The sequence below is a fragment of the Fundulus heteroclitus genome, chromosome 3 (genome assembly GCF_011125445.2).
Source record: "Fundulus heteroclitus isolate FHET01 chromosome 3, MU-UCD_Fhet_4.1, whole genome shotgun sequence".
NCBI lineage: Eukaryota > Metazoa > Chordata > Actinopteri > Cyprinodontiformes > Fundulidae > Fundulus > Fundulus heteroclitus.
In genome coordinates this window covers 13522772-13537200 of record NC_046363.1, presented here as the reverse complement: position 1 = coordinate 13537200, position 14429 = coordinate 13522772, and the positions used below count along the sequence as shown (strand labels likewise).

The following is a 14429-nucleotide window of genomic DNA, read 5'->3' as shown; positions in this document are numbered from 1 at the left end:
TTTACAACACTTGGTCTTATGAACATCAAAGTCTGAGTGCCAATGCTGTGCATCTTTTTTAGAAACTCCCCTGGCACTTCTAAAATGTCGTTATTTTTTGTTGTTTGATTGTTTTTGTTCTTTTTTGTTGTTATTTTCTATAAACAATGGCTGGTAACCTACTGGATAGACCAGATTAAGAAGTCAAGGGACATACCATGCAGAATGAAAGAGCATGCCAAAGACAGCCACAAAACGGGTCCAATCAAACAGCAGAGGCCACAATTGAACCAAAAGCTAAATGGTGCAAGTGGATGTCATCATCCAATGATTGGCTAAGAGCAATAAATGGTGTATTGAACCTAAACAAAGAGATCTGAATTTGAAAGTGACAAGACAATGTGTCACCTCTATACTCACAAAGCAATTCTGATCTGAATCTATTAGGGGACATGGTCAGGTTTTTTTATATGAAATTCAAAATGCAAAAGGCTTCTCTCTGCTTATAAATCGGAAATTACCACATGCTGTTAGATAGAGAGAAAAAAAAAAAAGCTCTGCTGATGCTCAGCCAAACACAGCAAGATGTTTTAACTTATCGGTTTACAGCATATGTTGGTGCAGATTCACAACAACATTTTTAGAGTTCTTATAGTTTACAGTTTCATATCTAGTTTAGGAGCCAGGCTTTGAGGATATATGGAGATGCATACACTGCAACGTCTTGTCAAAAACAATATCAGGAGAATGGGTTATAGAGCTCATAAGGTTGGATTTCCCAGCGGGTAAATACAGTCTCTACTAAACAAATATTTGATTAAGACGGTTTTAGTCTGAGGCATAAAAAAAAAATCCTGCCCTCCACAAAGGATTTTAATCAAACTGTTTAATATTCATTTAACAAAGATCAAAAACATGTTTTGTAATTAGCCTTCAGAGTGTTTCTTTTTTTCCAAAATGATCCTTTTTGATCAAGGAGGGGGGCTTTTATTACAGTGTGCTAATGAAGTAACGGTGTCTTACCTTGGTACTGAGCCCTGAAGCCTTTATGACGGTGGTTGCTCTCTGTTACAAAGTGCAGCCGTAGCCAGTTTTTGTTGCTAATGATGGAACCTGGAATATTCTTTCCAGTCAGCCTGAAAGTAAAACGTAGTACATAAGAAAACAAATGTCACCTGCTTGAACATCAACCTATTTTACCAGACCTTTAGTCATCTGCTGTAGTTTTACTCCACCATCACAAGCCTTCGAATCAAGATGTGCAAGGAATGGTGGGGGATTTAAAAAAAAAAAGTCAACATACAAAATACTGTAGAGCTTTCACCCTGGCAACACACACACACACACACACACACACACACACACACACACACACACACACAGGGTTATCATCATGCTATAAAATAAATCAATTATTGTACTAACAATACATTTTCTTGCTTGTACAAACTATCAGCATGCTCTAACAATATAATTTAATTTTAGAACAACATAATATAATGTCGTTCTGGCACAGCACTTAATACTTTTATGTCAGTAGGTAGCATTAAATCACAGACTACACAAATTGCATGTGGGGTCCCACAAGGTTCCATCTTGGGGCCCGTTCTATTCCCCTTAGCTCAGATTATAACAAAAAAAAAGATCATAACTATGCGGATGACACAACTATGCATTACGCTGTCCCCAGGTGACCATAAACCTATTAGAGCATTGGCTAGATGCATAGAACAAATCAATACATGGATGTACCATAATACACATTTATCCCGTGATGTTCTAAAAACAAAAAGAGTATTTGTATTGTAAAAATTTGATAACACGTCACAGAGGTATAAAAATGATACTGAGCAATAAAAAAATTGCCACGCTATGGAATGAGACGATTTATTGTTAAAAGAAGTACATCTTTAATTGTAACCCTATGAAGCTGGTCTGGGTGCAGACAAGCACCAAGTACAGATATTCTTGTGTATTTTAATTGTAATAACCTGCTATTATATTGTTCAACCAGCAACAAATACATTGTAAAAACATGATAATACATTATAGAAATAAAAGGTATAATTTGTCTGCTAAAGTTTTTATAATATAGCTCTAGTTTTTGTTTTTCCTGGTGGCATCTCCAAGCCTCCATGAATCACCAAATAACCCACTCACATAAGAAAGGCTCCTGGGAAAGAAGTGCTGGAGATGACACTAAGAAAACTTTTCGTTTTGTGAAAGATTTTCTGTTCACCTACAACTTTACTTTCCTGAAGTTAAAGCAACTCTAACCATTAAAAAAGACCTGGTTACCTCTTCATCTCTTTCGTAAATTATTGACTTTTCCCGTCAGTGTAAAGGAGAATTCATTACTTTATGGTGACCGGAGAAAAGGCTCTCTCTATCTTAAAGATGCAGCAAATGCACAAAGGCAGTATTGTGTCTCAAGTCACAGTGTGTTAGAACACTTTTATCAGTGTAAATTAAGTGTTTGTATTCGTAAAAATGTCTCTTAGCAGGAAATTAGACGGCAAAACATGCCTAACAGGGAAAACACCTTGTGATAAGTCTTTGTGTTGGTGTGTCATTAAATGTGCGTTAACAGTTTGTCAAAACAGCTCCGTGCGACTGAAAGTGTGCTTCGCTTTTCTGCCTGGTTCCTTGCTGAGTATTTTTGCGGCATCAGGAATGCTCTATTATCTCGGAGGTTTAAAGCTGCCAAGGGCCTTCTCATATGTTGGGCTAACAAGCTTTTTTTATTGCCTTCAACTCCTTACAATATGCCCTGTCATACCACTGCCAGCCGAACAACAATGTCATTGTATAGTTTAAACAGATGCTTCAGACAGGTTGTAGGAGGGGTATGGTGTTGAGTTATGCGTTTTCAAAATGACATACACTGAAAAAATAAAATAAAACATCTTGTCGGGGCGAGCCTGTGTGTCTTACCTCACATTGTCATCTTTTATTGTACGCAATTAGACATGTGCAGTTGAATTTAAAATGTGTTTTCTATGTGATTTCTTTGGCATTTACTCTCTCTTTACTACTTCTTTCTTACCTCAGGGACAAAGAGAGGAGGAAACTGGTAGAAGTGAGGAACCGAAAGTGGCATTTAGAGAAAAAGAAAGAGATGGGTGCTATGATTGACAGAGAGAGACACAGAAAGAGGGAGCGAGAGGTGACTTTTTTTTTAGTTGGTGGCTATTGCAAATTCTAGAAATGTATTATTAATCCTATCTGACATTTCATTTCTTCTTATTTAATTTTTGGAAATGACCTCTCATATTTGGATTTTAATCTTTATTATCTCAGAGTGGAATATGGGTCAACTACAGAGGAATGCATGCCATATTTTTAACTGAGGAGCTAAATTGATAAAAAAAATTTGATTACTAAGTCCACATTATCCATTACAAAGGATGAGAATGGCTCTTCCTAAAGGGGAATGTAAAGGTAATCAATTTTCACATAAATTTGACCTTTTCTCTCCATGCGTAATTGATAAAATGCTAATCTCTACAATATACATGCAGAATGAAAAACAGCCGCAGCCCGGTGGCTAAAGGAATAAGAGCATTCAGGCTTTCTGCAATGGAAACCGAGATTGTTCACAAGACAACTTCTTTCAGAAGTCTTATTGATAAGAAATTAATATAATAGGGTTCTTACCATCTAAGAGACTCACTGATTATACCGAAAGAAGGAAGTGACGGGACAATTTCAGAGCTATATTTTATCACAAAGAGGAATGTGCTGGATAAAGGAAAATGTGATCATCTGTCAGTGGCAAACAAAGGTGTCATAATGCCAAAAAGACAAAAAGCATGTAAGAAGCTGAAGTTAAATAATAACTTTGCCTGGAAAAATTTCCTTGAAAAACAGCAGGGCGCACAAAGATAAAATATGCCACACACTGAGACTGATTGGAGACCATCTGCTATAAAATACAAAAATGGTCTACCTCTGCATGTAGTGGCTATCTTAGTAGGGACACAGATGAAAACAAATGTGCTCATATTCAGAAGTCCATATGAAAAAAAAGAGTTTTCAATTTGCCATATTTGGTCCAATTTTGAGTCCACAATGTATGTTTTCATACATTTTTAGCTGTTATGACGGGAGTAATCATGACAGAAAACACAAAGGAATATTGCATAATTTCATTCACAATGCTTTTTTTCCTCACCTATAATACTAGCTTGCCATGTGTAAAAAACACCACTGCTGTATTTAGCTACTTTGTGAGATACAGTCATGGCAAAAAGAAAGTGCACCCTTTTCTACCTATGCTTCATTGAATATTTAGTGACAAAAGATAATAAAGTTAAACCAGAGAAATACATTCTATTCATTTTTATTTATTTATTTGTTTTTGCATATTATACTGCAGTTTCATTATTTAAGATACACTTCGGACGTTTTGTTGCACCCGAACAGTGTTTCTTGGGCATTGTCTTTTAACATTTAAGTAACTGATTTAGAGCTACTGATGCCCCAGTGTAAAATTGAAAATGTAGTATTCCTGCCAGTTTAACAGGTTTTATGATGGTAAGATATAGTCAAGGGGCACTAAACACAGTAAAGTCCAAAATTATTTGTGTCCCTAAAAGATTTCAAAATCTACAGATTGTTAAATTAGGGCCACAATATGCTTTACTTGAAAAATGTCATTGTATTTGTAAAATTTAAAAAAATATATATCATGTTGAACACTTTGGTGTTTGTATTACATTCATGGTTACCTGGTTTATTACATTGATCTAAATTAGTATATATATATATATATATATATATATATATATATATATATATATATATATATATATATATATATATATATATATATATATATATATATATATATATATATATAAATAAACACACACACACACACTTAGTCGACATTTAGGAGACTTTGTCCATTTCCCTTCCGTATACTATCTGTCACCAGGGATAGATTGTGGGAAATTATGTAATAACAAAGGATGAATTGTTCTCTCTTACGTCAGCTGCTCCCTCATCCCTTTCTTCTCAGGTATAACAATGCAGCCTAGTGTATGATGGGTTGCAAACACACTGACTTTGGAGAACATTGAGCAGCCTGCTGTATGCCCAGAACGTCCTTACATTTATTGCTCATATGAAACACCTGAGTCAATTCTTAATTTACATTCCTTCATTAGAATAGAAGCTAAATTTTTCCTAGACTGTACCCTGTTAGGTATACCATTTTAAGACAATGTGATGGATTTTTACTATGCCTTGGAAGATCAATAAAAAATCCCAGAGTAAAGAAATACAATCTAACATGCATAATAATTTAACTGAAGTTGGTAATTTAGCTGCAAGACACCTCTTCCTCTGCATAACCTTTGAACATTGCAATCTAACTCTGGCAATCTTTTAGCTGCGCAGTTGGAATAGGACTGTTCATAATTATTGAGCTGAGCAAAATATTGTGTGCTATGGAGACAATCAATTCCAAAGCTAGCTGCCTGAATATGTTTACAGCATCCAAAAAAGATACACTAAGTAATTGGAAACATCTGCAAGAGACTGAATCCTGACCGGAGGTGGGAAATGAGGTCGATAGACAACCAGAGAAAAGATTCACCAAATAATTACATTTTCTGGTTGAATTTCCTGTTATAGAAAAAAATGTCTCAGATATTTGCAATACCTTTATGCTTTTAAAACGCTGTGTAGATATTTGAAATAATTACTGACCTGTGATTTACTGCTTGTTGTTTTTGCCCTTTGTGAACAGAGTTGAACAATCATATTAGAAGGTCAACAGAATAACATTGGGTTTTTTTTCTGAACCTATCCAGAGATGGTTTTTCTAAGAAATATATATATTTTTTGGTTCTGTTTTCAAAGAGATTGATGTGCAGCCCCAGATCAACCTTCAACAGCTTGGCAACAGTGAAATCAATAAAACTCATTTGGCAAGATCTGATAAAAGAAAAAAAGTTCAATTGATAGAAAGATAAAGGCAGCTAGGCACATAGATGAGTCAGCAAAAAATAAATCTTGTCCCACAATGCTGGTTTTTAGTTGTGTAAATAAGGTCAGCAATCACTTTCTGGAAAGAAGCTGACGACATTGGGTAATTCCTAACTTTCCTATGCATTTTTTCTCATGCATATTGAAAAGTCTGTTAAAAGGTGATCAATTTGGTGTCTCTGCATAGTAAGCAGCTCCACATTTTAACCCGCCCCCCCCCCCCGAAAATGTAACTTTTGCTTCAAATATTTCTTATTTCGAAACATATGCATGCTGTATTCAGATGGCCTACACTGATGTGATTATCTCATACTGAGATATCCAATGGCACAGTGGATCACATCTGAAGTTTATTTTCCTGAAAAGGATAAAAAGCAACAATAAATCTGCCAGAGTGTACAGTTCCAGACTGTCTGTCATTGTTAGCAGCTGTAAACCTCAAGGCTAAATTGACAGTTGGCTCGTCTCTGCCTGCAGCTGATGCTATACATTAGAGTGTTTGAATGTTTAGCAGTGCTATGGCCTTGTACACAGTCAGACACACTCATAAACAGAGAGAGAATGAGAGGTATGTGGTTTGTGGGCATGAGGGATTCAGTCTTCTGCACACTGCACTTGGGCTCATTGAATCCCTCGGGAACTGTTAGGCTTAAAAGGAAAACGATGTCTAACAGCTTATGACATTTGGGGGCATACAGTAAAATCTATCTAGAGTTTCACATGATGCACAGTGTGTAGCACCACAGACAGCGGAAACAAAAATTCACAGAAGTTAAAGTGCTGAGTGTTAAACCTCTGTACCTGCTCAACAAGAACATCTTTTCTCATGAAAAAAAATAAATAAAAAAATACCTCAGCATTAGTACATTTAAAGTTTTCCCTCATACAGGAATACTATGGTTGTGCTTAAAAGACTCAATATTTGATTTTCCAACGGCTTTGCGTTTCACAATACTGTATTTTTTGGACTAGGATGCGCGCTTAAAATCCTTGAATCTTTTCAAAAATCAATAGTACGCCTTATAATCCAGTGCGCCTTATATATGATTAAAGTTGTGCTTACTGACAGATTTTATGTAGTACAATGCACTCAATAATCATTTAAAATGTGTAAGTTTGACTTTGGTAAGCAACAAAGCTGCTCCCCTCAATGGATATTCAGAGCATTACGGTACATTGTGTCACTACCTGATCGGACCCCTGAGCTGTCTATAAGACTGCCTGACTGTAATGTCGAAACTAGAAGTGCATTTATGTAAAGGCCCCCACATTCTCGGGTGTAATTCACACCACGGAGGTCCGCGCATATTCGAGGCGTACTCAAGGAGGACTCTGTGCAGACTCCGCACATACAGTTACTATGTGCAGGGCTCAATTTCTACGACCGTGTATGCCGTGTCACACTGTAAACTTCTCCCAAGAAGTCTTTACATCAAACTGTTTTATATATGTGATACTGAGCTTGATACACTGAGCTGCAACAAACAGGCGGTCAGAAGGATGCGCATCATCACAGTCCCTCTCTGTTCTCACTGACAGGGGTGTGGTGTGAGCCTGCTGGGAAAAAAACAGCTCTAGGTGCTCAGCTAGCTAATCACACATGTTACCATACATACAGAAGCTTCGTCCCACAGGCAGAAACTGTGTGAATTGCAGGAATTTGCTACAAGAAATGTAGGCAATAGTACGCTCAACTATGAAGGGTAAAACATCCATCTCCCAGTATGCGCACAATACGCATGAGTATATGGGTGCCTTTAGGCAGCCCGCGCCCAAAGCACTCGCTAGCAATAATATACCTAGAAAGTTAATTCAGTATAAAAGTTATGTTTATTTTGGCCTAATGTTCGAAACAGGGCAGTGTAGTCCAACATCTCAGTCCTCCTGACACAGATAGACACAGCTCTCTTTCAGGAGAGGGGTGGTGTAATTACACACTTGGGAAATATATTTAGTGCGCCTTATGGTCCAAAAAATACGGTACATGCATTTTCAGGATAAAACTATGTTATTTTACTAAAATATCTTAGTATATTTATATGTGCCATTGGTGCAGAGAGTAATTAATCAAAGAATTGTTAAAAGTAAGTAAATAAGATTTAAGCATCATCTTTCTATGCATGGGACTCCATGGCATACATAATTAATTATCCAGCTAAAACAAGCTGCCACACGTTTTGAGGCAGGATTGTCCTAACTCTGAGATGCCACATTTACCAGATATGTACAACTGCCATGGGATTTACACAAGTGCTAATTGACAGTCATTGCAATGACAAAAGAGCATTCATCTCATGGAACCCTATGCAGACACTCTCTCTGCACTTGTGAAGATTTTTTCAACTCCATGGGCAGAATGCTAATGGCAGTTCAGCTAGACTTACTTTCTGAATAGTTCAGTGAAATATTACTTGAGCTCTTGTGGGTACTTATTGGCCATTAAATCTTAGTTGCCATATGGTAAATTGAATAATCCGAAACCCAAAGAAAAGAAAATGTTGACTTATAGCAGAAAATGTATAGCCTCGTGAGACCATCCTGATCTCGCGAGCTTTCAAGGTTTCACTCGCAGATCAGTCTGGCTACTTTCCGTCAAAGAAAATTTGGAGCCATTCACCAAACGAACGTCCAATCAGCGTTGGCTTTGAGGCGGGTTGAAATGTGACCCAACGAGTAGCGCAACAGTTCAGTCTAAAGAACATGGCGGCTTCAGCCGATGAAACTAGCGTCAGCGTGGCTATCGAGCAAGTTTTATCGGAATTACAGAGTATTTCTTTGCTGAGCTAACGAGCCTTTACCTGCAGCAGCAAGAGTAGCTTGGCTTGTGGTTGTGTTTTCGTCGTTGCTCGTAACAGAGTGACGACGAATCTGATTGGTTTATTTGGCCCGTCTATCACCAAAATAGGCCAATCAGCTAACCAGTATTTTCGCCCCTTTTAAAAATTACTTCAACGGAAGGTTTCCAGATGGATATGCGGAGCAAATCTATCTGGCGGAGTCAGGTAAGAAAATGTATTCATTCCCGACAAATTAGAGCCCTGAATTCTACACGTTTCATCAATATCGCTGCACACTGTGGGAGCATCAAAGAGGCCACCAGTACTTCAAAGACCTAATAGGATTTGATGTTCTAAAATGTGATTGACCAGTACTATGTTGGAGTGTCTTAACATAAGAAAATGAATAACATCACCACTACATGAACCAACAATAGATCTAAATGAATGTAAATAGGGGCTTCTGACAGTTATTCTCTTAAGATTTGAAATGTACCATGACATTACGTAAAAATGTTAATTTTAGTATCCTTATTCCTATGACAAAAAGATTACCTGGTGGTCAGTGTGGTCATACGTGAATTCTCCATCCCATTCGTCTAAGCAGAGTAAACATGCAATACTTAGCAGTCATCACCACACTCACAGCATCTCTCCTTTAGATTCAGTCTCTCACTGACACAGTGGCTGCTTCTCTCTCTCTTCCTCTCTCCATCTGACTATGAGAGACAACTCTCAGGGACAACAGCCCTTCTGCCTTTATGATTGATTAGAGCTTCTGCTGGCTGAATTATAATTAATGGCCGGGAGGATCCCAAACATCAGGCAGATGCTCATATTCAAACAAAACCCCAAGCGCAAAGATAAGCTTGACCTGAAGTTAGGAGTAAAATCCATTGCAGAGTAGGTGAAGAAAACTCTTTCAAAAAGCCAGAAATGCGCATGTATGAAGGCTGCCTTTACAGCAAATCTGTCAGTGATAGGTGATATCAGTGCAATTTGAAATATTTAACCATTATTTTCAGTGAATTCTTTGAGCAGGACCCAAACGGACACTTAAAATGTTTTTTGCAACACGTTGTCAATCAAGACACATTAAAGACTCATGGACATTCCAGGAATTTTCTACTTTTTTCTACTTTCTTTCAGCTCGGAAGAAGGTAAGATATAAGTGATGAGCAGGTGTAAAATCAGCACGCTCCAACACCTTCGATGCATGAAGGACGAGAACCACTTATTGTCTATAACAGGGGTCACCAACATGGTCCCCACTGTGACCAGGTGGCCCCCAGGAACATATGTGGTGCCCTCAATCCTGTTAAAAAAATAGCACAACCCTCCAGTGAGCTGCATGTAAAATGTTATTTTATTCAGTTTCTCATCATACTTGTATTTACATAGATTTAAATATAACAAAAGCCTTAAAAGATGTTTATATTACATAAAGTTAAGGTGAGCTCTGATTCTTCTAGTTCAAAGGTCAGTACAGGTAACCCTTTGTATGACACAGTACCAATAGCTCTCAGTTTCAAAATGGTTGGTGATCCCTGGTCTTTAAGGTTAGACTGTCCGAACCCATCTTCATCTCAGAAGAAAAAAGCACCGACATGAACCAAAACAAATATTCACTGTTCTTATTTCAGAATATTGCAAAATACAATATTCATTACTGAAAAAAATATTTCAGCTGTATTCGCAAACATTGCAGATGACTACAGCTCCTCAAGCTCCCTACATGACCCAACATCAGTCTAAAACACGACTAAATAGAACTAGGGAGTTACCAAAAACCTTTATTCATCATAGAAAATGAGAGTTATGCATGCCTCAAGTATATCCCTGTAACAAATTAATATAACAATATAAGCTCCCGCACTTTTAAATTCAGTCAGAACTTCAGTTGCTTGCTTGCATTTAGGGGCAGTCACACTAAGCTCAGTAATTTACGCATGCAAGCATTCCTTACTGACTTTGACTGCTGCAGCTGTGTTTCTTTCAGGCTGTATTAGCCTATTTATAGGCTTTTTAAACTCTCATAAAAGCTTGCAAATATAGTTTGCTCCTCTTGTGGAGGAGGAAAGAGCAGCTTTGGCAGTTCTAATCTATAGTCATTTGAAACTTGGTCTCATTTACTCATCTGATAACCAGCAGCCCGACCTGATTTTACAAGATCTCAGTTGTTAAGAGTTAAGTGTGCCTTGCCTGCCTTGTCATATGAATGTGTTTCATGTGATAGATTATACACACACACACACACATACATACATACATACACACTAACATAAGGGCAGCGTCAAACATGTAGAAGAAAAGGCAGCAATTAAACCTCCTTAGCTGAATATTTTACATTTCTTCTTACTATAAAGGTTGAGAAAGAGTAGTTTTAGTGGACAGTTTTCAGAAAATCCTCAAATTTTAGGGGTCAATTTTCCAACAATGCTCAGTTTCAGTGATGGCTGTATTCATTTATGGTAAAAAAAAAAAATGTGTTATGGCTGGGATTGCAAATTTAGAAAAACATCATATTAACACTGTCATACTAAGTGTCATTATAGGCACCATCAATAACATGCTCGAAGTTCATCAATACAAATGGACAAAATAATCCAGAAATATTTTGACATTCCATGTAAAGACTGTTCCTCTGAGTACATTTGATAGGTAGGGGGAAAATGTCATGTTTTGTAAATGATTTATTTTTAATGGAGCACCACTAACATATTATTTAAAACCGCTTCATTTAATACACATAAAATCCTTTTGTCAACAGGACTGCACTTTGTCTTCTATAACATTAAGAAAAGTTAGGTCACACAGCTAGGACTCTACAATTGAGATAAATTGTGCAAAGAGAAATGTTTAGAATGCTTGATCCTCTCTTATGCTCTTTTCAGTTCACCCATCCAGATTTCTATTAGATTTAGGTATGTGGACTGAGGTAAAGAAGGTTAATTATATGCAGGGTGAACCCTTTTCTGTGCTGTGATCTGTATTTTTTAGATCACCATCAAGTTGTAAGACCCAATGACGACCAATTTCCAGTTTACTGATACAGTCCTCCTGATTTTTTCTTAAGATGTCCTGGTATTTCAAAGAGTTAATTATGATATGCTCTCCAGACGGATTCATTTGCTCTTCACAAGAGAAACACTTCCAAATTATCACAGATCCTCCATTATACTTGACAGTGAGCATGAAGTGTTTTTCCACATATTCATCTGTTGTTTCACCTGTAGTGTTTATTGCTGTACAAACTCGATCTAAGTTCAAGTTAAGGTTAAACTGGAGTTTAGCAAACTCCAAGGACTTATGTTTTAAGGTGGAGCAATAAATATTTTTAGTTCTATGCCTCCTGAGCAACAACCACTTGGCATTACATGGCTTCTCATGTTCATGTTCATTTTCATGGAGACTCGGTGGCCTCAACATGTAACCAATACTGCAGTGTTGTTCTAGGATTGGAGAAGATTTTGTTTGTTTATTTAACCTTCCTTGCCACCCTACTTACCATGTGTGAGACTAATGTGTCGCCTCATCCAGCCCTTTGGCTACTAGCTTAAAGAAATGGGCATCTGTGACATGTTGCATTTCCACCCCAGGCAAAAAGAAATTCTACGTTTATTGTTAAAACATGTATTTTCATGGGACTTGTTTCTACATTAAAAGGTCAGATTTCTTTAATAATCTTTTTTTTTTTCAGAGCAAATTTATGCTTCTGCAATATAAAAGGAATTTTAAGAATTTCAAACGTCCTTACCAGACGTCGTAATAAAATTGTTTGTCGGCATCTCAGACAGCAACTTTATCAAATGTGCTGTTTTTGTGTTTTTACATTCTAATAAAATGTAAAATATTCGTTTTCTGCCCTGTGATAGACTGGCGACCTGTCCGGTGTGTACTCCGCCTCTCGCCCATTGACAGCTGGAGATAGGCACCGGCACCGCTCGCAAAAATGGATGGATATTTGTTTTCTTCAAGCAACAATTCTGGTGTGTTTTACTGTCATCTTTCTGCAGGAGTTTTAAAAAGCCTGTTCAACATATCTGCAACCTCATGTCTCTGATGGTGCTTTTCTATTCCACACGAGGCCAACGCTCAGCGTACATACCTTTTGCTCTGAACAGCACAAACACACTTGAATGCTCGACTGCTGAAACACAAATGTTTCCCAACCTCCCTCCTCCTCTGAGGTCAACTCACCAGATGGTTGGCTGTTTAGAGCCTTCTATTTCCAGATAATCCGACTTCTCCTCCATCTGAAATTCCGTGAACACCAGAGAGATGGTGTCGCCTGGATCTGCCAGTATGGTCCACTTACAATCCCTGCTGCTGCCCAGGCCTCCGGCACCACCACCTCCGGCCGTGCCAGGGGAGTCACCGCTGGGGAAATCGAAGCTGGAGATGAGCCCACTGGAGCCCCTCAGGGTGCCACCGCACGTATCCTCCGCTGTCAGTCACCAAGGCGAAAGAAAAGGGCGGAGGAGAACAGATACAGGTTATTTCAGAGCTTTAACTCAAAGGGGGGTGGGGGTGTAGGCATAAGACATCTGCAACTGTCGACTTGGATAAATACAGAACAAAGAAAAAAAAAACTAGGAGCTACAAATAGGTATTTTTTGTATATGTTGTAAAGCGCAGCATTTAAAGCTACTTCGAGGGTTATTACGCAGCTGTTAATACAAATGAAGCAATGGGCAAATTCTTTTAGTTTTATTTACACTGACAATAATCAACCGAAATGCTGTCAGTTAACAGAAGAGAACAAATGATCAATTAACAAATGAATTAACCAAATAATTTCATGTTGATTCTGTCAGCTTTCTTCCATGCAGCCAAAATGAGAAACAAGCCTTCAATGCCTTTTCCTCATTTTCCCTTTTTAGAAATTGATTTATTTTTTTCTCTCCTGAATGTCCTGTCAAGTTTCTATCAACAAACAAAATGTGATAAACACATCTCATAATCCTGGAGAAAAAAAAAAAAAATCCAATGTGGGAAGTGTGGCGCGTCAGCTGAATGTTAATGCGCTCCACCTTAACAGTGGCTTGCTCTCTTTCAATCCACATTCCTTTTCACTTTCCCCTCACTCTTTCTACTAGAAGTCACCACTCTACTATATATCCCTGTATCTGTTTCTTTCGCTCTCTCTCCCCTTCTCTGAGGAATCCTAATGATGGTGGGGCTTTCACAGTTTTCACATCATTTAAGACTAATACGTGACACTCGACTGTGCCAGCTAAAACCTTTGATGGCTCAGTGCTGCACTCAGGGCTGTCAGAGATGCCAGCCTTAAAGTATTCCCCTATGCTGCGTTAAAAGACTGGTCAAGAAACAAGGAAGTGGGTGTATGAAATTGAAGAATGGGGGAAAAAAGGGAGAAAATAAATGACCAAAGCAGTTATTTGCTTTGATCAGTGTCTTATGACACATTAGCAAAAGCATGCCAATTGATCAAAGTCCTTTTAGGAAAGGCAGAGATGAGAAACTGATGCTGTTTGACACGTTCATGATTGAGTCTCATGTTTGACTTGAATCATAGACTTTCATTTTTAAACTACAGTAAGGGCAGGCTTAGTCCAGACTCCTAATGTTGACGGCTGGCAGAATCAGTGTATGTTAATAAATATTTAGTCATTTCAAAATTTACGGTTTAAAATTTACTATTTACTGTTTAAAATT

The 14429-nt window shown here is 37.8% G+C and overlaps 1 protein-coding gene across 1 annotated transcript in view; it reads right to left on the bottom strand.

Annotated features, from left to right (window-relative positions):
* LOC105927715 (CUB and sushi domain-containing protein 3) overlaps window positions 1–14429 on the bottom strand; it is a 241247-nt gene that overhangs the window by 157495 nt on the left and 69323 nt on the right. Inside the window, exons 5-6 of the mRNA XM_036127573.1 lie at window positions 12951–13197; window positions 1003–1115 (exon numbers count right to left, since the gene is read on the bottom strand). Coding sequence (XP_035983466.1) covers window positions 1003–1115; window positions 12951–13197 — 360 coding nt within the window. The remainder of the gene's footprint in view (window positions 1–1002; window positions 1116–12950; window positions 13198–14429) is intronic.